Source organism: Grampus griseus (genome assembly GCF_964374135.1).
Source record: "Grampus griseus genome assembly, chromosome: 18".
Taxonomy (NCBI): Eukaryota; Metazoa; Chordata; class Mammalia; order Artiodactyla; family Delphinidae; genus Grampus; species Grampus griseus.
The window spans coordinates 3,865,988-3,889,103 of NC_139012.1; the positions used below are offsets into that span (position 1 = coordinate 3,865,988).

The 23,116-nt window shown below is 38.5% G+C and overlaps 1 protein-coding gene across 1 annotated transcript in view; it reads right to left on the minus strand.

Annotated features, from left to right (window-relative positions):
• Nucleotides 1-23,116, minus strand: part of MYO16 (myosin XVI) — a 424,969-nt gene that overhangs the window by 258,342 nt on the left and 143,511 nt on the right. The window contains exons 10-12 of the mRNA XM_082675412.1: nucleotides 17,357-17,507; nucleotides 10,961-11,071; nucleotides 2,237-2,302 (exon numbers count right to left, since the gene is read on the minus strand). Coding sequence (XP_082531538.1) covers nucleotides 2,237-2,302; nucleotides 10,961-11,071; nucleotides 17,357-17,507 — 328 coding nt within the window. The remainder of the gene's footprint in view (nucleotides 1-2,236; nucleotides 2,303-10,960; nucleotides 11,072-17,356; nucleotides 17,508-23,116) is intronic.

Consider the following 23,116-nt stretch of genomic DNA (forward strand, 5'->3'; position numbering starts at 1 on the left):
TGAGCCCAATAAGTAAGGTCCTTCTTTACGGATCAATTCCCTCCTATTTTCCACTGTGCATGATACCTGTCAATAAACATCCAGGAGATTCGCAGGATCCTGCCACGGTCTGATTTCTGAAGCCAGCCATGCAGCGTGTAGCTTATGAGAGTGCCATTCACGGGCCCCTAACATCAGGGTCCTGGTAATCTGTGGAACCTGATGCCAAGGGCTCGACGGGGCGTGGCTGCTGTTTTCACACCATAGTATGAACATGTCACTCTACTTGCCCGATTGGATTTCCCACTCATTATCTTATACCTATATATAGATGACACACCCTGAAAAAAAAAGTTTGTTGTACACAAACAGTCACATACAATGACTAGTTATATGTCTCTGGGCTCAGCATTTGGGTCCCTGAGAGTAGTCTGTCCTGCATCTGCTCTGCGGCTACAAGACCTGGATTTACATTGTCTCTGCCACTCATGAGAGAACTTTAGAAAGCCTAGTTGATCTCCTGAAGTCTCAGTTTATCCATCTGCAAAGAGGGAACGATAACACTTACACTGATTGGGTCCCTTTGGGGATTAAACGTGGTAGCATACGTAAAGCCCTTTGCGGCAGGCCTGCTGTGTGCTAACCCTACACTAAACCCAGGAGAGCTCTCCTTCCACGGCTAAGAAGCCCAGCCACCCTAGCTACTCGCCAAACCCCAACATGCCGGCCATGGGGACATCTGGAGGCCCGCAGCATCTGGAAGTCAATGGAATGTGAAAGCAGAGGAAGCCCTAGGCCTGGCCTCCCACACTAGGTGTCGTGGTACACTTTGGAGGAGCTGAATCTCATCTGTAATTCGAGGATTCAGGATGACTGATCAGTCTTGTACTGCGTGTAGTCAAAAATAGGACCTTGAGAAGTCATCCCCGGGTATTTGTCATCCTTTTGCACACTGAGATCTCAAGGTGATATATCTCTGGTTTGTGAACTCCACAGTAAAGGTTATGGTGAGAAACAATCGAGAAAAGTCTGATACTGAGTGTGAAGAGCCGATGCAGATTCACTGCCCAGGCATTTATTCTCAGACGTGTGCCTGCGCGTTGGTTTTCTGAACCCTGCTTTGCCAATGCCGTAGGCTTGGTCCTTGAATGACGCCATCTTCCCTGTGATTGTTACCTCCCCTCCCCCTTCTCCTCCTTCCCCTCCTTTTCCTGCACCTGCTCCTGTGACAGAACTCCCAAAATGATTATGGGTACCTGTAATTCCTTTTGCCCTAGTCGGTCATGCTTCCACACACACTTAGCCCAGGGATGAGGCTGGGGTAAGAATGGGTGGGCAAGTTCCAAGGCAGTTTTAAAGCAATGGTGGAATTGACTTTTGGTAAGAAGAGTGGAAGGTGGGGTAGTGGGAGGTCCTCTCGTACCCGGGAAGCATCTCTGTAATAATTCTTAGTAGCGTCCTCTGGAGTTTAGAGAGAGTAATCTCTTTCTCTCTTCCTCTCTCTTTCTCTCCCCTACCCCATGCCCCTCCAGCATCTGCGAGTGCATCCCTGCTTCAAGAACACACGTCTCCTCCTTTTATCCCCTGCTCCTAATTAGGGATTCTGTTTCGGACTGGAAGCAGCCTTGTGGCTGCACAAAACACAGAGAGCTCCCACGACAGTGCGTTTGATCCAAAAATACTAGGCAAAGAGATACGACAATATGCTTCGCTATCCACAGTGATGTGGACAACACAGCAGAGATCATGCTGCGTCTTCAGCTGCCTGGAATGATTTTCCACAAGCAATTTCTTTTTAATTTTGAGTCTCATGATTCAAGCTGGAAAGTCTTTTAGAAAAATGTATAAACGCAGTATCATATCCTTTCTTATTCCATTGCTTTAACATCATAACACTCTTCTGAAAGCGGTCATGATGTTCAAAGACCTCTAAACCAACTGACCTTGAATTAATCAAAAATACATGGGAAATAGAGTTAGTGTAACATTTGATTTTAGACGTCTGTCTAGTGACTACAATCGTAAGAATTTCGCATTATAAGCGCAAAGAAATCTTTTGACAAAATAACATTCCTTGTCAATATTTTCTCAGAAGAAATTAAAGTCACTATTATCTAACCATTCAGTGTAGGATTTTCTGAGAAGCTTGATTTTACTTACTGTTTCGGTTTTTGCTTCTTAATCATTTGATACAAACAGGCATGTCTAGTGAGTGTTACTCTACATTATTAAATGATATTTTAAATTTTATACTCACCATGGTGGAATAAATTGGAATCTCCTTGAATGGATTAACAAGCAGGAGGATGTCCCCAATAAAAGTCTGTTAAAAGGAAAGGATATAAATAGTTATTGGACCATATAAATAGCACCTTTAAAGTTAAAAATTATATAATTTTAAAATCACTGAGCAAAATATAGAGAATAAGTCAAAATCACACTTTACCACTTTGTGAATTGTTTTAACAGTTTGTAAATAAATAGAAAATTCAAATAAAATTAAACCAATAGGCTTGTTCCACTGAACACATAACAAGTGAAATGACTGAATTCTAAGAATTTCTTATCTTAAAGGGGTTTTATAATCACCAGTTGAATAAAAACACACAGAATTAAAACACATGGCCAAATGGAGTGGAGGCGGTGAATGGGGTATGAATTCTATGTTGCTGCATAAGAATAATAATAAAATGTATAACAGAAAAGTTAGTAAAGCACAAAAAGCAAATAAAAATAATTTTAATTAAAAAAAAGACAAGTAATGAGATGGCATAAAGAACAGATGGACCAAATAAAAATCAAATAATAAAATGTTAGATTTAAACCCAAATACATCAGTAATTATGTCAAATGTAAACTACTAACTAATTAAATGACAAAGATTATGAACTGGATTAAAATGCTAACTCAAATATAAAGACTAAGAAAACTTGAATGTTAAAGGATGAAGCAAGATACACATGCAAACAGTAATTACTGCAAGAAACGTGGTTTAGCAATATTCAATTCATAGAAAATAGACTTTAAGGTAGGAAGCAGTACCAGTGATAAAAAGGGACATTTCACAATAATAAAATGATAAATCAGGAAGATATAGCAATTCTAAAATTCTATGAGACTGAAATCTAGCATAAAACTATAAGGAGAGAAACATGAACTCACAGTGATAGTGGAGAACCTTAACAATTTTTTCTTAGTAACTAATGGAACAAACAGACAAAATTTTGAAATAAATAATTACCAAGTTGACTAACTAACTTATATAGAACACTACTACCAAGAACCGTACAATATACATTCTTTTAAGCTGAACACCGACCAGTTTCATTATATTCAAAGTTTGAGTCACGTAGAGTATGTTCTCTGATCATGGGAGAATTACGATAGAAATTAATAATGGATATCTAGAAAATCACCAAATGTTTGGAACTTATACATCTGCAAATAACCTATGAGCCAGAAAAGGAATCATAATGCAAATGAGAAAATATTTTGATTATGACATAACATGTGAGATGCTACTAAAGGTATACTTGGTATGAAAATTATTGCCTGAAATGTGTATGTTAGAAAAGAAGAAAGGCAGATCATGATCTAAGTATCCATTTCAAGGAGCTCATCAAATTACATCAAATTATGCAGAATTAAATAGCCAATATAAGAGCAGAAATTAAAGGAATAGTAAACAAATGCCAAGGAATAAAAAACAAAAGCCAAAAGGCAATCTTGAAAAATCTAATAAAAATATAGTACCCTAACAAGATTGACTGAGGAAACAAGAGGAAATGCACCAACTACCAATATCCCAAATATGACATCACTACAGATACCACTGACATGAAAACAGATGAAGAGGATATTAGGAATCATATTTTAGTCACTAAGTTTGGATATTTAGATGATGTGTACAGCAATCCACCATCTTACCAAAACAAATGTACCAAGGTATAGGAAATCTAACTAGTATTATTTTTTGTACAAGAAATTGAACCTATGTCTAAAACCTTTCCACAAAGAAAACTAAGAATTCACCAGTGAATTCTTCTCAATGCTGATGTACAGATAAACAAATGTTATACAAATTATTCCAGGGCTTCCCTGGTGGCGCAGTGGTTGAGAGTCCGCCTGTCGATGCAGGGGACACGGGTTCGTGCCCCGGTCCGGGAAGATCCCACGTGCCGCGGAGCAACTAGGCCCGTGAGCCACAACTACCGAGCCTGCGCGTCTGGAGCCTGTGCTCCGCAACGGGAGAGGCCACGATAGTGAGAGGCCCGCGCACCGCGATGAAGAGTGGCCCCCGCTCGCCACAACTAGAGAAAGCCCTCACACAGAAATGAAGACCCAACACAGCAAAAATAATAAATTAATTAACTCCTACCCCCAACATCTTCTTTAAAAAAAAAAAAATTATTCCAGAAAACAGCAAAGAGGGAACATGATTCACTTCATTTTAAGAGGCCTCAATAAACTGGATATTAAAAACCTAACTAGTACCTTGAAAGAAAAGAAAATTATAGCTGGTCTCTCTCATTAAAAGACATGTTAAAATCTTGAGAAAAATGTTGACAAGTTGAATCCAATAAGACACTCAACAGATAATATATTTCCACCAAATTGCTTTATTCTAGTAACCCAAGGTTGGCTTCATATTAGAAAATTAACCCTTGTAATTCATAATACTAAGGAGTCAAGACCTGAAGTTATAGGATCATCTCAATAAATGACAAAAAACATTTAATAACATTCAATTCCCACTCTTGATTAAAAATAACTTTGAAAACTATTAATATAACGGAACTTCCTTAATCTACAAAAAGTGATTACACCTACGGCACAGCTACTGCTAACAACTTGCTTAATGATAAAACAGAGATTTTAATAATAAAAAACAGATTTTAATGATAAAACACAGATTTTAATAATAAAACAGCTTTACTCTGGGATCAGAAACAGGAGTGTCAATTATTGTCACTGCCAGTCATCTTTTTATTAACAGCCCTATACCATGAAACAATGCAAGAAAAGAAAGTAAAGAAACTATCAAGATTTAAAAGAGACACAAGAAAGTCGTTATTTGGAGACTACGTAGCAGTGTGTGCAGAAAAGCCAAAGGAATCTCCACGTAAGTTAATACTTACACATGGGTATAGCAAGTTTGATGAATAAAATGTGCTTACAAAAAATCAAAATCGTATCTCTATATTAGCCATAAACAATTAGAAAACACAATTGCTTGTTATTTTCAATAAGAAAATAACATTTATTATAGCATCAAAACTTGAAAAATGCCTAAAATAGATCTAATGCAAACAGGGCTTCTATACCAATTTTTTTTTAATGTTCCAGAAAAATTAAAGATGACCAAAGGACGGATAGTAACGTGCCATGAAACAAAAAATCCAATATTGGAAAAATCTCAATTATTCTCATCTAATCTGTACATTCAAAGCAATACCAATGAAAATCCAACGGAAATTGATAAGTGGACTTGAAAATATGTATGAATGTCCAAGAGTCATTAGCCAAGACATTTTGAAGAACAAAGTCAGAGGACTTTCTATATATCAAGATTTATTATATAGCTATAATGATTAAGATATTTTAGCACTGGTTTACAGACAGACTAACAGATCCCTACAACAGAAGACCAATTTCAGAGAGACTCACTCCCTATGGCAAGTTTGTTTATAACAAAGGTCTCACTGCAATGCGTGGGGGGAATCCACACGGGAAAATATTCGTCTTGACCCTCCTCTTTTACCACTGTGAAATCATTTCCACACTGGTAATGCACCTGAAATGTTCAAGTTAAAACAGCCAAACTGCAAGAAGGAAATATAAGAAATATAAGAAAATATTTTCAGGACCAAGGCCAAAATTCTTTAAGCAGGACACAAAAAGTACCAACCCTAAAGAACTTTGTAAAAACCGCAAATTTCTCTTTATCTAAAGACACTTTAGAAGACTAAAATGCAAGCCACAAACTGGGAGAAAATGTTTGCAATAAATATATATCTATATCTGTACATATCAGACAAAGAAAGGATATCCTGAATATTTAAGAAACCCCTACACATCAAGGAGAAAATGTCAAGCAACCCATTTATTTTTAAATGGCAACATAATTTGGAGACACTTCACAAGATAAGATAATCAAATCAGCAACAGACACCTATTGGTCAACATCATTCGTTATGTGGAACTAATTTTAAAAACCTCAGCTAAAGCTGGACTTGTAACAGGCCTGGAGGGGGTGATTTCACACCCCTACCATGCATCCTTAATTACCCCAAACAGGAAGAGCCCTACATCTATCTATAACAGAAAGATGTCTCTATTTCACTGACCAACAGAAAGAAAAAAACATCTTTCAGCCTGAGGACAGCCTAGCCCATCAGAGACTGGAGCAGCCCAACCAATGAGAAGCCTCCATGCTCTGGACTGCATGCTTCCTCCAGTGGATCCTTTAGTTATTACAGCCCCTCCCAAACCCTCTCTTTTCCCTATAAAAGCAAGCACCCCTTCCTTGTTTTCGGGATTTGCCTGTGGTCTGCCATAGTTTGCACAAGCCGAATTTCAATTCCTCTGCTCTTCCTGAATAAACTTGCTTTTGCTGGTAAAATAACCGGCTATTATAGTATTAAAGTTGACAGTTATCAGGGAAATGTAAGTTAAAACCAAAATGAAGTACCACTGCACAACTGCCAGAATGGCTAGATTTTTTTTTTTTTAATTAATAACACAAATAATACTGATAACATCCAGTGTTGGTCATGACGTGGAAACCTAGATGTCCGTATTGGGCATGTAGCCACTTTGAGATACTATTTGGCTGTATCTCCTGAAGCTGAACACACCTGATGATGCTGGCACTGTAGTCCTAGGTGAGCACCTCACAAAAGACGTGAGGCTGTGTGTTACTCCAAGAGCTACTTAATATGTGTGCCCCCCAAAAGGCATAGCATGGTTTATAACAGTATTATTCATAGTAACCAAAAAGTGGAAACAACTCAAAGATTCCTCAATTGTAGAGTAAATAAATAAAAGAGGATATATTCATACAGTGGCTTATTGTACAGTAGCTTACTTACAGGGATAAAAACAAATAATTGCTGCTACAAGCAACACTATAGATGAGTATCAGAAACATAATGATGATGAAAGATGACAGACACAAACAAGAATATACCGGATGATTCCTTTTCTACAAAATTAAAAGAAATTCAAAACTAATCCATAAGCGTATATGCCAGAAACTTTTGTAATGATTACATTAAACTGGGGAAGGAGCTTCTTACACTCCTTTTCTTTATGAAGCTGCTGGTTACATAGGTGTGTTCACCAAATAAAAACTCATGAAGCAATACTTTCATGAGCTGTGCATTATTCTCTTTATATGTCATAATGCATGACAGCATTCACTTAAAAGAAGGATTGGCCAGTATTTTATAGCCAAGTAAAGGAGGAAGGAAATAAAAGTGAAATAATTGAACCAAAGGGGAACTTTATTAGTGAAGTATCTGAAAATTAGTCTTAAATTCCAGAGAAGAAAAATGAAGATAGAAAGTAGATTGAGGAAGAATTGAGAAATCTGTTAATTAAGAAAGATGAGGAACATTAAAATAAAATAAAAATACCCTAAAATGCATTTTTTATGGAGATATAATTTGGGGGGGCCTAAATATTGAAGGAATCCGGGACTATCTGAAAATATATTTTGTGATAAAAATAGTTTATAAAACTATTACTTGAATGTTAACAATGTTATTTATTCTGTGCACTTCCTGGTGAGTGAATATCACATTACCTGCAATTCACTTTCTGTTTGATGGTTCGGGAACTTCCTACTCCTACAGACAGGAGGGAAACTTCCCAATCTGATATCCAAATGGGAGGCGATACACTCAGTTAAAAGAGCAACTTGCAGATTGTTCCGAAAGATCATCTTATATAACAAATCAGACTATAGGACTATAGCAAAAAGAGATGAAAACCCTGGTTGAACAGTTAATTCAGCTGCAGTGTTTTCTCTTGGGCGCTGATGGGCCCAGATAGCAGCAGCAGAGGTGGTATGCTGTCTGCATTTTGAAGGCAGGGCTGACGAGATTGGCAGGAAAATCACATGTGGGGTATGTAAGAAAAAGAAGCACCAATACTCTTCCAGTCATTTTGGCCTGAAAACTGAAAGAAAGAGGTTGTCATTAACGGAGATGGGAGAGGCATGTTGGGAACGGACAACCAAATTTGAATATTTTAATGTTGAAACATCTACTAAACTAGTGCTTTTGTATTTGTGGGGAGGGAACACTTTTATTTCCAATTCACTGTGGACTAATACTTCCGCAAAACATAATAAAAAACTCCTGGAAAAATGAAATTGAAAAAGACAAAGACATACAAAAAGCAAGGCTTGATTCTTATGAGATTCAACAGACAGAAATTAAACCATTAAATTGCTATAAGAGTTTCTAAAAGCTTACTCTGAGGGCAGACTGGTAATAAAAAGTTCACATATCCAGTGGTCCAGAGACTACACTGCGAGAATCACCTATTACTATTCAATCAATAACGTTTAAATTGCTTGTCTATCCATTAAAGGCAAATTCAAATACCATAACTTGGAGCACTCATTACAAAATTGATCCTAGGTAGTGCAGCTCTTCAATATTTCAGGTCTACAGAAGAGGAAATCATGCCTCACACAGTGAAAAGTTTATATCCTCAAAAAGAAAACCACAGGCCCAAAATAGAGTCCCGTATGCTAGGCCAGGCTAACCGACAGGGGCGTAATACCTAACCTAACTGAAGCTTCCACCTCCCCCAGAAATGTGGTCTTGACCAGACAGTCAGGAATTTTCCGTTTGGTACCAGTAAGGTAATATGTCACATGCCCCTCTCCATTCCCCAAAAGATGATGAGGTAATCGCTACATAGACCCCTCTGTTCCCCACAGGTAGTTACCTAAGCCTGAAGCAATATTTTTTATGACTTCCTTATCTTGCCTTTAAAACCCTTCCCTTTCTGTGGCCCCCTGGAGCTCCCCTCTGCTAGCTAGATGGGGTGTTGCCCAATTCATGAATCATTCAATAAAGCCAATTAGATCACTAAAATTTACTCAGTTGAATTTTGTTTTTTAATAGTATTTTATATGAACTTTAGCAAAGCAGGGAACCCTAATTCTGATTATCCAGGTAGAGAGAGAAACCCAGTAGAGTTAGCAAAGAGAGTCTACGAAGGTGGTCCACTGTGTGGGGTCTGCGACATGACTCCGATAAACAGGTGGGAAGTAGTTGTCATTTCAGATGAGGAAGTGCAAGACCAGCAGGGGTCCTGTTCCCCCTGAGCTCAGAGTCTAGCATGGCAGCAAGATGCTAATCAAACCACCACCGAGGTTTATAATCACAAGCGGTGAGAAGTGTGCTACAGAAAGATGGTCCACAGAGACTTAATCTGGAAGTTCTGGGAAGGATTACTTAAAGACTGAAGAAGTATTGAGTGGGAGTTTATAAAACTATGTACTATGTGGAGGAAGAAAGAGAACTTTATGGAAAAAAAGACAGTCTAAGGGGAATCCCTGATGCAGGAAGGTGGGCAGCGACCAGTGACTAGAAATCATCAATGATAGTGTTTAGGGACCAGATCATGAATAAGGCTTGTGGCTGTCCTTCCAAGAAAAATGACAAGCCTCCGAAAAGTTTTAAGACTGGGAGTTTCGAGATTACATTTGTTCTTTACGAAAATTACTCTAGTTCATTATGAAGTTTCCACTAGAAAGTCAGAAGGCTATTGGAGAAAAGATGATGAGGATGGTGCCCGCTAGGATGCAGAGTAGTAGATATTGGGAGATAAAAAGCCACTTGAAAAGCATTTAAGAAATAAGAGAAATCAAAACTATTCAAGCAGTGGTCTGCTGATAATGTGATTAAGAAGTTAAAATGAAGAAGAATCAACACGATGCTGGAAAAGGAGAGACAAGAGAACAAAAATAACACAAAAGCAACAGGGCAGTAACAGACCAAACTAATCAGGCTTCACCACTTTCTGCTGATGACTCAATTCCATTAATTTTGATAGAAGTATTTAATTTTAAGTGTGTTTACAGTGGCGGGCAATTTATCCCGTCATTAAGACACTGCATTGAATGTTCATGGGTTAATCAGCACCTGACAATTTATTACTTGTAAAGACATCTCTGATTTCACATTTACATAAAAATCACTTCATCAGTTTCTCAGCAGAGTAGGAAAAATAACGGGTGTTATCAAAAAGGGATAGCAGACATATGCATAATCAGATGTCTCTGTAGACATTCTGATTGAATTGCTCTGAGATGAATTTAACAAAATCAATGAGAGAGAGAGAGACACTGAGAGTGCATAGTGTCAAAATTGATATACGTATTGGAAGAAATAGCACATATAAACCAGAAGAGAACCACAGCAAATCAATTCTCCGTGCTGTTTGCCATCTAAGTCATACATTTGTATGCTATTATCAGAGATGTGTATATAAATTATTTACTAGCCAAAGACATTTCCTGATAATTTAGAAGAACAATAGTTTTTCTTTCATGCAAATAGAGAGGCATCCCTCACGCACACTTAGCTTTTCCTCTTTGGCTTCGTTCTCCAGATCTAGGAGGCTGAGTTAAAGCAGATGAAAGAAACAGCATTTTTATAAGTGATCTGCAGATCCTGCTGGTTCTAGCAAGATCTTCTTCTCCAGCAAACATGACAAGAGGAAAGTTGTCTACCCTCAGGGCTCCAACTTTCTCTTAACAACCCTGAAATGTGAATCTTTGCAGAAACTGCCTTCTAACTGAATCAGAAGAATTGACCCAAAAACTCTGAGAAATCCACCTTAGGCTTTCAGCATGACCAGAAGTAACAATGAGCCCCTTCCTTGTCGCATTTGCAGCACTGACGGGTGAAAATACGCAGCAAGACAAAAGCAGTGCAAAGGCAATTTCAAGGGCACTTACATAGATCTGATTGTTCCCAAAGCGCTTCTGAATTTCGTAAAGCAGGCTGCTGTCGGTAAGCTGGCTGAGCGTTGCCAGGTCATCGTTCGGAGCGGGAGGTATCAGCTTGACCTGGGGGAAAAATAGGTAAGATCAATCCTAATTGCTTTCCAATCAACTGTCTTCACAGTTGTTTGTTCCATTTTCAATTACATGTCAAAAGTTTACAGACCACATGAATTCGAAACTGTTATTAAAAGATGAAATGGTTCACTTGTAAGGAACAAAAAATTCAACGGTCACAGAAATGTATTCAGGTGAGAATCTCTGTTCTATACCCACCAGCCAGGGCACACACTCATACACGCACCTACACACACAACCTGCATGTGACCCCACGTCCCTCCAATCATGAAGTCTGATTAAGACAGCTCTGAACTGTGCTGAGTCCTTTTTAAGACCAGCTGTTGAAAGCTCACGTTTTTCAGTGTTTCCAAAGCTAAAGGAAAACTCCTACCACGAAACTGGAATGGGAGGAAAGCAGTGTGCCTGGACTTCAGTTTCTGAAGACATGGAGGGAGGCACTGGAACTTAAAAGTAGCCTCTCTAGAATTCTGGCTTGTGTATCTTCTTCTGTTCTACATTACTCCTAAGTTTCATGTAGTATGAGATTAAGATGATTCTGTCAGAAAGAAAAACACTGCTTTCCTACTCAATTTTATATTGAGTGACAGAGTTGAAAAACTGGACAATATTTCAAAAAAAAAAAAGGTAAATCTGAAATATTTAAATTAGATAAAAATCTATTATTTACAAGTCAGAAATGGGCAATGTTTAGTTTTATTTATATAGACAAAGGTCTCTCGCAAGTTGGCATACGTATTGAACTCCCAAAGCAATCATAAAAAGGAGAAAAACCAAGAGCAGGAATTTTTTTTCCTTCAGAAGGAATGATTTACGCTAAGATAATAAAATTCCTCGTATATCCACAGCTCTCAGAAGCTCAAGGCAAATTTCTGCATGCACGTTAAAAAAAAAAAAAGCAGGAACTAGCACTAACAGAAGTTTCATGTTTGTTCCAACAAGGCTGAAAGAGCTATTGCGGCATATCTTTGGAATTCTTGAGGGTTTTCATCTCCAGTCACAGCTGCTGCACGGGTTAGAGAAAGTACTACTAGGCTGACAGTAAAAGTGTGAAGACTTCCCAGCCTGCTTGGAGTAACCAAACGTGAAAATACAGCGTTAGGGTAGATCAAGGGAAGAATTCCTTGTAGTTAGCATAACAGATTCCAAAATGATCAGGAATGAAGCTTTGATAATCAGTCTGAAGCAAGGGGCACATTCTTTCTAAAGATTCCTAAAGCGCTGTGACAGCTGATAATATGTCTGTGAATATTTTTATGTCATAGTTGTAGACTCAGTCGTGTATGCTACCAGTGTCTCCCAAACAATTATGACAACAGTCAAAACAGAGACGGGATAAATATGTAAAAAACAAAAACAAAAACAAAACTTAACATCTTCGCTAGGATTGATCATTATGGTTCTTATGAAGATATACAAATATCCAGATATATACATACATTTCTCTCTATATATGTATACATTTCCAAAAATAGAAATCTGAAACACAAAACAGACATAATTCAGAATAGAAAGTCAGGAAGAAATTAGAGAAACACTTTGAGAAATGTTTCAAGACCCAAAAGGAATTTACACCTTGGAAATACTCTGAATTCACTGATTCCTCGTCTCCACTTGCCAACACTGCTTTCAGTGCTGTCAAATTTCCTGTTTTGTTCTGTTGTGTTTGGTTGTGTTTTCTCTCTCTAGGACATAAGTAGTATATGTCCAGGAACCAGAAATTCAGTAGGCAGACAGAAGGTCTGACAATTGGGATAAGAGCAAGAAGATTCTGGGGAAAGGCTGTTTGCAGGAAAGAAAGAAGTAGGCATGAAAGAAGAGGAAAGAAGAAATTAGAAAAGAACGAGCTGACCAGGATGGTCCTACAGGGAAAGGGGTGATGATCTGACAAAATATTAAGCTTCCCGGGCTTCCCTGGTGGCGCAGTGGTTGAGAGTCCGCCTGCCAATGCAGGGGACACGGGTTCGTGCCCCGGTCCGGGAGGATCCCACATGCCGCGGAGCGGCTGGGCCCATGAGCCAATGGCCGCTGAGCCTGCGCATCCGGAGCCTATGCTCCGCAATGGGAGAGGCCACAACAGTGAGAGGCCCGCGTACCGCAAAAAAATATATATATATTAAGCTTCCCAAAGCTGAAGCCCATCACCGTGCCTGCACAGCACCTTGTTCTTACCTGCTTTGCATTCTATGAGATGTTTCTTAGAGAGTGCAATATATCAGGTCCTTTGTTTGCTGAGAATTTACACTTTTGTGTACCTGGATGCTGGTATGTCCAAGGACAACAGAAAGAGAACCATCACCTATCTTCAAACTCCCTATATGCACATGCAGCCATGGAACACACACGTTCTCTCCTGTGCACAGAACTGTCACAGGGCAGCAGGGCTCTGGGAAATGAAGCCGGAGCTTGCTGTCGTGTCTCCAAAGAGCACTGGATACAGCAGAAAAGAAACACTTGTGACTCTAGGCAATTTGTTTAACTTTCTTGAGTCTGAGTTTGGTCGGTTTAAATACTCAATTTGAAACTTGAGAGTCAGTTAACTAGCAAAAGTGAATTATAACTTGCCCACAGTAGAATTTTGGGGATTAATGGGCAGAAGACATTAAACAGACATTTCTCCAAAGAAGACATACAGATGGCCAAGAAGCACATGAAAAGCTGCACAATATCACTAATAATTAGAGAAATGCAAATCAAAACTACAGTGAGGTATCACCTCACACCAGTTAGAATGGGCATCATCAGAAAATCTACAAACAACAAATGCTGGAGAGGGTGTGGAGAAAAGGGAACCCTCTTGCACTGTTGGTGGGAATGTAAACTGATACAGCCACTATGGAAAACAGTATGGAGGTTCCTTAAAAAACTAAAAATAGAATTACCATAAGACCCAGCAATCCCACTACTGGGCATATACCCAGAGAAAACCATAATTCAAAAAGACACATGCACTCCAATGTTCATTGCAGCACTATTTACAACAGCCAGGTCACGGAAGCAACCTCAATGCCCATCAACAGACGAATGGATAAAGAAGATGTGGTACATATATAAATGGAATATTACTCAGCCATAAAAAGGAACGAAATTGGGTCATTTGTAGAGACACGGATGGATCTAGAGACTGTCATACAGAGTGAAGTAAGTCAGAAAGAGAAAAACAAATATCGTATATTAATGCCTATATGTGGAACCTAGAAAAGTGGTACAGATGAACCGGTTTGCAGGTCAGAAATAGAGACACAGATGTAGAGACCAAACATGGACACCACGGGGGGAAAGCGTTGGGGGGCAGGTAGTGGTGGATGAATTGGGAGATTGGGATTGACATGTATACACTAATATGTATAAAACAGATAACTAATAAGAACCTGCTGTATAAAAAATAAATAAAATTCAATAAAAGATATTATAGGTGAAAGCATTTGTCAGCTCTGAAAGGATTATTTTATATTATTTTTTTAAAAAATAATCTATACTTTCATTGAAAAAAAGAAAACCCAGTGTCGACTGGAATTACATGAATTAAGAGCAGATAAATTAGTGGATAGAGGATTCAACCACTGTGGCAAAACCTTACAGTCAGTCAATATAAATAACAGTAATAAAAACAATAAATATGTCTTGCTGAGTTTTTGTTTGTTCTTGGTAATTGTGCTGTCACCTTATAGCCTTAGTCTTTTGTCATCTTCAAAACAACCAAATAAGGTGAGTACTATGTTCCCATTTTACAGATGGGGCTTAGTGAGATTAAGGGGCTTCTAGAGTCACAGAGCTCCAGAAGCAGACCTGAGCCAGAGCAAATCTGCCTGACTCCATCCTCCTGTCTCTTTACTCCCAGGAAAACATGGCTTCGCTAAATGGAATAAAAATTTGACCTGAATTTTAAGCTGGAACCAAATTTAAATAAATATACTGTGAAAGGAAAGAAGAGAGGGAGGAAGGGAAAGAAGAAGTTAAGCAGTTAGGAAATTAGGAAGAGAATGGAAGAGGACAGGGGAGAGGAGGAATGGGCCAAAGACAGAACAAAAGGTGAAGAGAAGGAAGAATGTCGCACGTTTTTAAGCCTCTTAAGAAAAATTCTCCATTCTCAGAGATATTATAAAGCGAATATGAATTTTGGTGACTATCAGAACCAAAAAAAGTTTAAATCAAGTCCTGAATATTCATGTATGGAGTTACCATTTGATAAGGCCTACATTTTCTAAAAATCTGAAAGGAGAGATGCTGTGGGTTTTGTTTCAACTTGAATTCTACACAATGAGTTTCTCTTTAAAATGTGAACGGGAAGTTTATTGCTTTGACAAGGCTTTTCTAAAGCCCTCCTGTGAAGTGTGAGTGAGGACAGCCCTGCGGAGAATCCAAGCAGCTCATGACCAAGAATGAATGACAGCACGATGCACACAGTGGGAGATGTGAGTGAACGTTACACAGATAATATATGCTCATGAAACCTGAATACTAGCCTCTCCTTGTTTAAAACCAGATCAATAGAACATGATTACAGCTGCTTTTAATGTCTAGGATACAATTATAAAGAGCTTACATTAAAAACTGAAAAGTCATTCAGCAAGGATTACACTTGATGTTATGCTGTGAATGTCCTCTCATTTTTTTAAAAGATATTATTTTTTAGAGTTATTTTAGATTCACAGCAAAATTGAGAGGAAGGTACAGAAATTTCCCATATACCCCTGGCCCCACTCATGCATAGCCTTCCCGGTTATCAACATCCCTCGCCAGGGTGGTACCTCTGTTACCACTGACGAGCCTACACGGACACATCATCATCCAAACCCCATAGTTTACATCAGGGTCACTCTTGGTGTTGTACGTTCTATGGATTTGAACAGACGTATAATATCACATATCTACCCCTACGGTGTCGTACAGAGTAGTTTCACTGCCCTAACAGCTCCCTGTGCTCCACCTATTTATTCCCCTGCCCCGACCCCTGGTAACCTCTAATATTTTTACTATCTCCATGGTTTTACCTTTTCCAGAATGTCAAATAATAGAATCATATAGTATGTAGCCTTTTCAGATTGGACTCTTTCACTTAATAATATGTATGTAAGTTTACAGAAAGTTCATAGGACCTTTAAAAAAGTTAAGAAAAAGCTTTGCCTTAAATTTCACCTAACACTCAATTGCCTACCACTATGGACTGAATTGTGTCCCCCCAAATTCATATGTTGAGGCTCTAACCAGCTTGTGACACTGTTTGGAGATGGGGCCTTTAGGAAGTCATAAAGGTTGAATGAGGTTATAAGGGTGGGGCCCTGATCCTATAGGATTAGTGTCCTTATAAAAGACACCAGATAGGTTGTTTTTTCTCTCTGTCTACCATGTGAAGAGAAAGAAGCCATCTGCAAGCCAGGAAGAAGACATTCACCAGAAACTGAATCAGCCAGAGCTTTGATCTTAGACTTCCAGTCTCCAGAACTGTGAGAAAATAATCTCTGTTGTTCAAGCCACCCAGTTTGTGGTATTTTGTTACGGCAGTCTGAGCTGATGAGTATACCTACTAAAATTTAAAAGTATTTCGAAATTACAAAAATAATTTGTTATTTGAAAATAACAAAAAATAATGAAATTTAAATTTTGAAAAGAGAATCTTTAGAAAACCTCAATAAATTGTCCTTAAAACATTCAAAATTAGACACAGTGAAACAAAACATTTTCAGGGATTACTGTGACATTCAGAAAATTACTCTGCCATTTATAAAACATGAAACATATAAAACTCATTTATTTCTGTGGGAATGATAGCAAAAAATATATTAATTTCTAAAGCTCCTCAAAGTGCTCTCTGATCATCTGGACACTGGGGCACACAGGCACACACACACAAAACACCACCACAGTTGCTTTTAAGGATAAGTGACTCAGTGACTGGTTTGTCCTTCTTGTTACGTAAACTGTCTGATATTTGTAAGAAACAGAAAACTATCTACATAATAATCAAAATGATGACCAATGACATAAGCGGAAATATTCAGGAATTAACGTATTGGCTGAACTTCCATTCCTGGTAAATCAAGACTATAAAATTCAAATCCTTATAAAAACACATAGCAGTTAAGTTTGTTAATGGTCAGTATAATACCATAACAATTTATGTATGGCAATTTCAAACCAAATATTAACATTTGCACTCATTAATTTTTATTTGAATTGAAATTAGTAGGTGTTTGTTTTTGAAAAGTTGGACTTTAAGGCATGATGTAATAGGATGCAACACTAGCAGACCTGCAATAAGGGTGTAGTTACCTGATCAGGTTTGGTGGGGCCATTCACGGTGGTATTTTCGGGAGTACTGTCCTGAGATTGTCCCTTGCACAGACCTTTCGTGGCATCTTTGAACATAATGTCTTTTTCCAGCATACTGTCTTGCTTGGCAATTGGCAATGCCAGGGGGCTGCTGGAGGAAAAAATCAATGCTATGATTAGTCTTCTAACATTGCCATATCAATCAAAAATTACCATGACTGGACAGCTGATTATAGAAAGTTGTTTAATTCAGATAAGAAACGGTGTCAACACTGCAGGTAGAATCAATGAGAAATCTGTAAACTTTTCTATTAGCTCCAGATCTCGTTCAATTTCACCTTTAAAAGAAAAAATATATTCATTTCAACCTGAGAAGAAAATGTTTATGAATGGATATATGACTTAACAGACAAATCAATGAGCAATTGAAAAGCTAAGGTGGAAATGCATGATTGAACTAAGCAAAATATTTAAATGTGAATGAATGCAAACAAGTGAAGGCAAAATTCTACAATTAAGTAAAATACTGTTCATACAGGATTTTAATATGTTATAGAATCATGGACAATAGTTAAGAGTTTGTGAAGAAATGATAATACGGGAATTAAAAATAAACGACGTGCTTAAGGACTGCAATGTTACAAACAATAAGTTTTATTACTCCTTTACAGCTCAGGCTAGGCAAAAAAATAAAATAAAACCTACTTCATTTTTTGTTCTTCCATAGACACTGTTGCCAAAAGAAAGGCAAGTTCATAAAAAATAAACGCAATCCGAATGTTTAATTTGTATTGTAACACTTTAGTACAGTCAAATTTAAAAATGTACTTTCCTAAATGTGACCATAAAGCAGAAATACATACATATTTAATCAAGTGCAATATATAGAAACATAATTATTTCATGTATCTTACAATAGCAGTTGTGATTCTAATTAAAGCTTAATGCATTTTGTCGTTTTTTTAAAATTTCAGTTTTATGGAGGTATTTACAAATAGTAAAATTCACTCTGCAGATGTACAGCTGCATGAGTTTTGTCTACATACACATAATTATATATAGTTGGTTATATATATGTATATACATTTGTGTAACCCACATAATCGGCAACACATAGAATTTTTGTCACTCCCGAATGGCTCTTTGTGTGTGCCCTTTGAAGTCAATTATTTCCCCTAACCCCCTGCCCCTTGTAACCATGGCTAATTATTTCTTTCACTATAGTTTTGTTTTTTCTAAAATGTCATGTGACAGAAATCACAGAGCATGTAGCCTTGTGTTCCTGGCTTCCTTTACTTAACATGTTTTTAAGATTCATTCATGTTTCTGCATGTATCAAGTTTGTCATTGTTTATCACTGGGTAGTGTCTTCCTGTGGGATCCACTGCACTTTGGCTGTCCGTTCAGCAAACATTTGGGTTTGTCCAGTTTTTGTCAATTGTAAATGCAGTTTACATTCACGCACAGGTGTTTGTGGTGACGTATGACATATGCTTTCATTTATCTTGGCTGCGCACCTAGGAGAGACTCCAAACTTTCCTCGGGGTCTGAACCATTCATTGGTGCTTCCCCAGGCGTGGGCTGGAGTCCTACTTGCTTCACATCCTTGACAGAACCTGTCTTTTTTGTTGTTTTTGAAATCCATTCCAGTGGGTGTGTTAGTGGCTTCTCCCTGTGGCTTTTATTTGCATTTCAGTGTGGTTATTGACACAAGAATCCCTTCTTTGGTAAAGTGTAAGTTCAAATCTCCTTTTTTTTTTTTTCTTTACTGGATTCTTTGGTGTCATATTATTGAGTTTATATATTTTGGATTCGAGTCCTTTATCACATACACATGTGGCAAATATTTTCTCCCAGTATGTATCTTGTCTTTTTATTTTTTTAACAGTTAAGTTTCAAGGAATATTTTTTCTCTTATGGTTTGTGCCTCTTGTATCTTATCTAAAAATTCTTTCCCAAACCCCAGGTCAGTAGGGTTTTCTCCTAGGTTGTATTCCAGAAATGTCATAGTTTTATGCTTCACACTTAGGTCTACAATTCATTATGAGTGGCTTTTTTTATATGGCGCTGCATATGGGTCGAGTTTCATTATTTTTTCGTATTGCTGTCTAAATGTTCCAGCATCAGTTCTGAAAAGAACATCTGTCCCCATCCAATTACCTGGACACCTTTATTGAAAATCAACTGACCATATATGTGCAGGCCTACTTTCGGACACTCCATTGTATTCCACTGATATAATAGCCTATTCTTACACCAACATTACATTTTCTTGAGTCATGTACTTTCAGAGTAAGGGTTGGAATCAGGCAATGTGAGTCATCCAACTTTGTTTTCTTTTTCAAAATTATTGAGGCCATTTGAGGTTTAGCATTTTCATATACATTTTAGAATCTATTTGTCAGTTTTTATAAAAATTTCTGGAATTTTGATTAGCCTTGTGTTCAAAATATAAGTTAATTTGGGGAGAATTTACCTAGTAACAATGTCAAATTTTGTCATCCATAAACACAGTATATTTCTCCATTTATTTTGATCTTCATTAACTTTCTCATCAGTTATTTTGTAGTTTTCAGCATTAAAATCTTGCAAATAATTTGTTAGATGTATTCTGATATATTGCATGTTTTATGCCACTACCAGTGTCTTTTTATTTCAATCTCTGGTTGTTAGTCTATAGGAATACAAATGATTGTTTTAGATTAACCCTGATGGGGAAGAAGGGAATAATTTGAAGGACTTCCTTCAGTAACCACAAGCCTCATTCACTGCTCTGCAGCCCATCTCTGTGCCACCTGCCAGCCATGCTGGAGTCTAGGAAAATGGGAATAAAGACAGACTAACGAATTGGCTGAATTAGGTCCAGGTCTGAGGCAAAATCGGGAATAGCTGAAGAACACGTTTACAGAAACGTGAGGTCAGTTTACTTCCTCTGAACTCTGGATGACGATGTTTTGTAGTCAATGACGGTATTTTCAAGTAGGCAACAGGGCAGGGGATCATATATTAAAAAGAGGCGGCATGGTATAGTAGAGCTGCAACAAACAAACATTTTTGAGTCAGAAAAACTACGAAGTTTGATGCCTGGCTCGGCCACCTCGGGCTGGTTACATAACCATTCTGTAAAAGCAACTGAAAAACAGGCCGGGAGTGACGGGTTACCAACATAATGCGCATCAAGGGGTTAGCTCAACGACCCTGGTAATAAGCAGGCAACAGTATTAGCTTAAGTTTCTGGGGATCTACTTACAAGCTAACAGGTTAGCCTATTACTCTTGTATGGACAGACGCAGAAGACGAGAGGTGCTGGGATAACAGACGGAGGACTTACTGCTCACGGCAGACAGAATCCACGCTGCCCATGTGCACCAGTTCTCCTTGCCCCCTGTGCCATGGGGGGCGGGAACGGGCAACACAGATGGAGCTAAGTGGACGGCTACACTTCGTGCATCGTGTCGCGTTGTAGGAGAGAAAACTGGGCAAGAAGCAAGAACTCTTTGAGCAAGCAGCACACTGCCCAGTAGAAGAGAAGCCAGGGCCGCGGCGCTGCAGTCTCCTCCAGCCATCCAGCAGCTGGTATGACTAACTGCATGTGCCCTGCACAGTGACCAACTGGGCAAGAAGGTGGAGGCGGCTTACGGCCCACGGTGGGCATCCCTCCCAATGCTATATTATTCATTTTAAAAATTCACTATAGGCTTCCCTGGTGGCGCAGTGGTTGAGAGTCCGCCTGCCGATGCAGGGGACACGGGTTCGTGCCCCGGTCCGGGAGGATCCCACATGCCGCAGAGCAGCTGGGCCCGTGAGCCATGGCCGCTGAGCCTGCGCGTCCGGAGCCTGTGCTCCGCAACGGGAGAGGCCGCAGCAGCGAGAGGCCCGCGTACCGCAAAAAAAAATAAAATAAAAAATAAATAAAAATTCACTATATAAAGGGAATGCTTAAAAATGCTCACATCCAGATCTGCTTGAATACCATCAAGTAATAAGGTCTTTACAACCTTCAAAGAGGCTGTATTTCTTCCTGAGCAACGCTGGAACAAGACCCCTCTACTCATCACACCTGGAGCTCCAGCAACACGCCTTGTGCCTCTTCGACTTGAGAGCCCTTCCACTATTTGAAGACAGCTGCGGTTCTCTGATATTTACTATAATTTGAGGAAAGCACTTGCAAATCACCTTAATAATTATATGGCACTGAATGTATGACCATCTCTGTTTAAGTACTACACACACATTAACTCTTTAACAACAATACCATAAGGTATACATTATATTTATGCCCATTCTGTAGATGAGTAAACTGAGGACCAGAGAGGAGAACATGCTCTGGACACACAGTGAGCAGCAGCGAAGCTGGGACTTGAGCTTCAGAGTCTGTGTTCTCAACCACCGCGTCACACTGCCTACATCTAAAAGTTCACCCTCACACCTACCGAAATATTTCCTTCCTTATCTCCCCTTAGACCAACCGTCTCCCTTTCCTGCATTGCCAAGAAATTAAAAAGCAAACAACAACAATAACAAAAAAACTAAAGAGAGGTTTTGCAAATACTGAATCTTCTGAGTGTACAGCAATTAATAAAGCAGTAGTTAGATTAGTCAAGGTAAAAACTAGAAAGATAGTTTATAAAATAAGTAAAATCAACTATAAAGGATTTCTAAAAGGAAGAACTGGTGAGTCTCCTAAAACAGCTGAAATACTCCTTTTGTATCCCAAACCTAATCTCAGTGTTAATAGCAGGCTCCTTGAAAGATACACTTGAAAAGAAGATTGGTCCAGGAATACAGTGACCTCATTCTAAGTCAGTTTTTTGTTTGTTTGTTTGTTTTTTTCTGCGGTACGCGGGCCTCTCACCGTCGCGGCCTCTCCCGTTGCGGAGCACAGGCTGCGGACGCACAGGCTCAGCGGCCATGGCTCATGGGCCCAGCCGCTCTGCGGCATGTGGGATCTTCCCGGACCGGGGCACGAACCCGTGTCCCCTGAATGGGCAGGCGGACTGTCAACCACTGCGCCACCAGGGAAGCCCCTAAGTCAGTTTTTAACCTCAATTTAGCTACTACCTGACCTTCTAAGAACTTCAAAATCTCCCCACAGTTCCACCTTTGCTAAGTGTGGGAACTAGAATATCTAAATGTGTTTCAGGTCCTACAGTTCTATGATGCTAACACATAATCTCTCTTTACATGCTTTTTCACCTGCATTTTAAAACACCATGTATACTCGCTAATGTCATACGTTATACCCTCTAGGATCTACTACTAACAATAACTGCAAGCAGCTGGTTACAAACACTCTCATTCAGATGGAACTTTTTCCTTAGGTTTCTATCCTAATTTTTACATGAGACACATTTCATCCATAATCATTGTGATTAACAATAGCATGCATATGTTAACTTCTATATATTTAAATTATCACTGATTATCCATTTGTAGAATATAAACATGTATTAAAATGCTATTCTTCTAGAAAAAGGAATACTCTGAAAGGAATCATTGGTATTTTAATAATCATTAAAACTTTATCAATTATGGCAAAATATTTATGATATAAGATTAATTTTTTAAAAAGTTGTAATTATATAGAAAGAAGAAGAATTCAACTTAATAAACAAGAAGAAATATATATAGGATACAAAGAAATATGTCCAATGAATAGACAGTAGTTGCACCAAAAAGGTGGACTAATGCGGAAGGAGGACTAATCTTAACTGAACTTTAGACAAGCTTCTCTCCACGCTACAGCCCTGACCTCTCCCT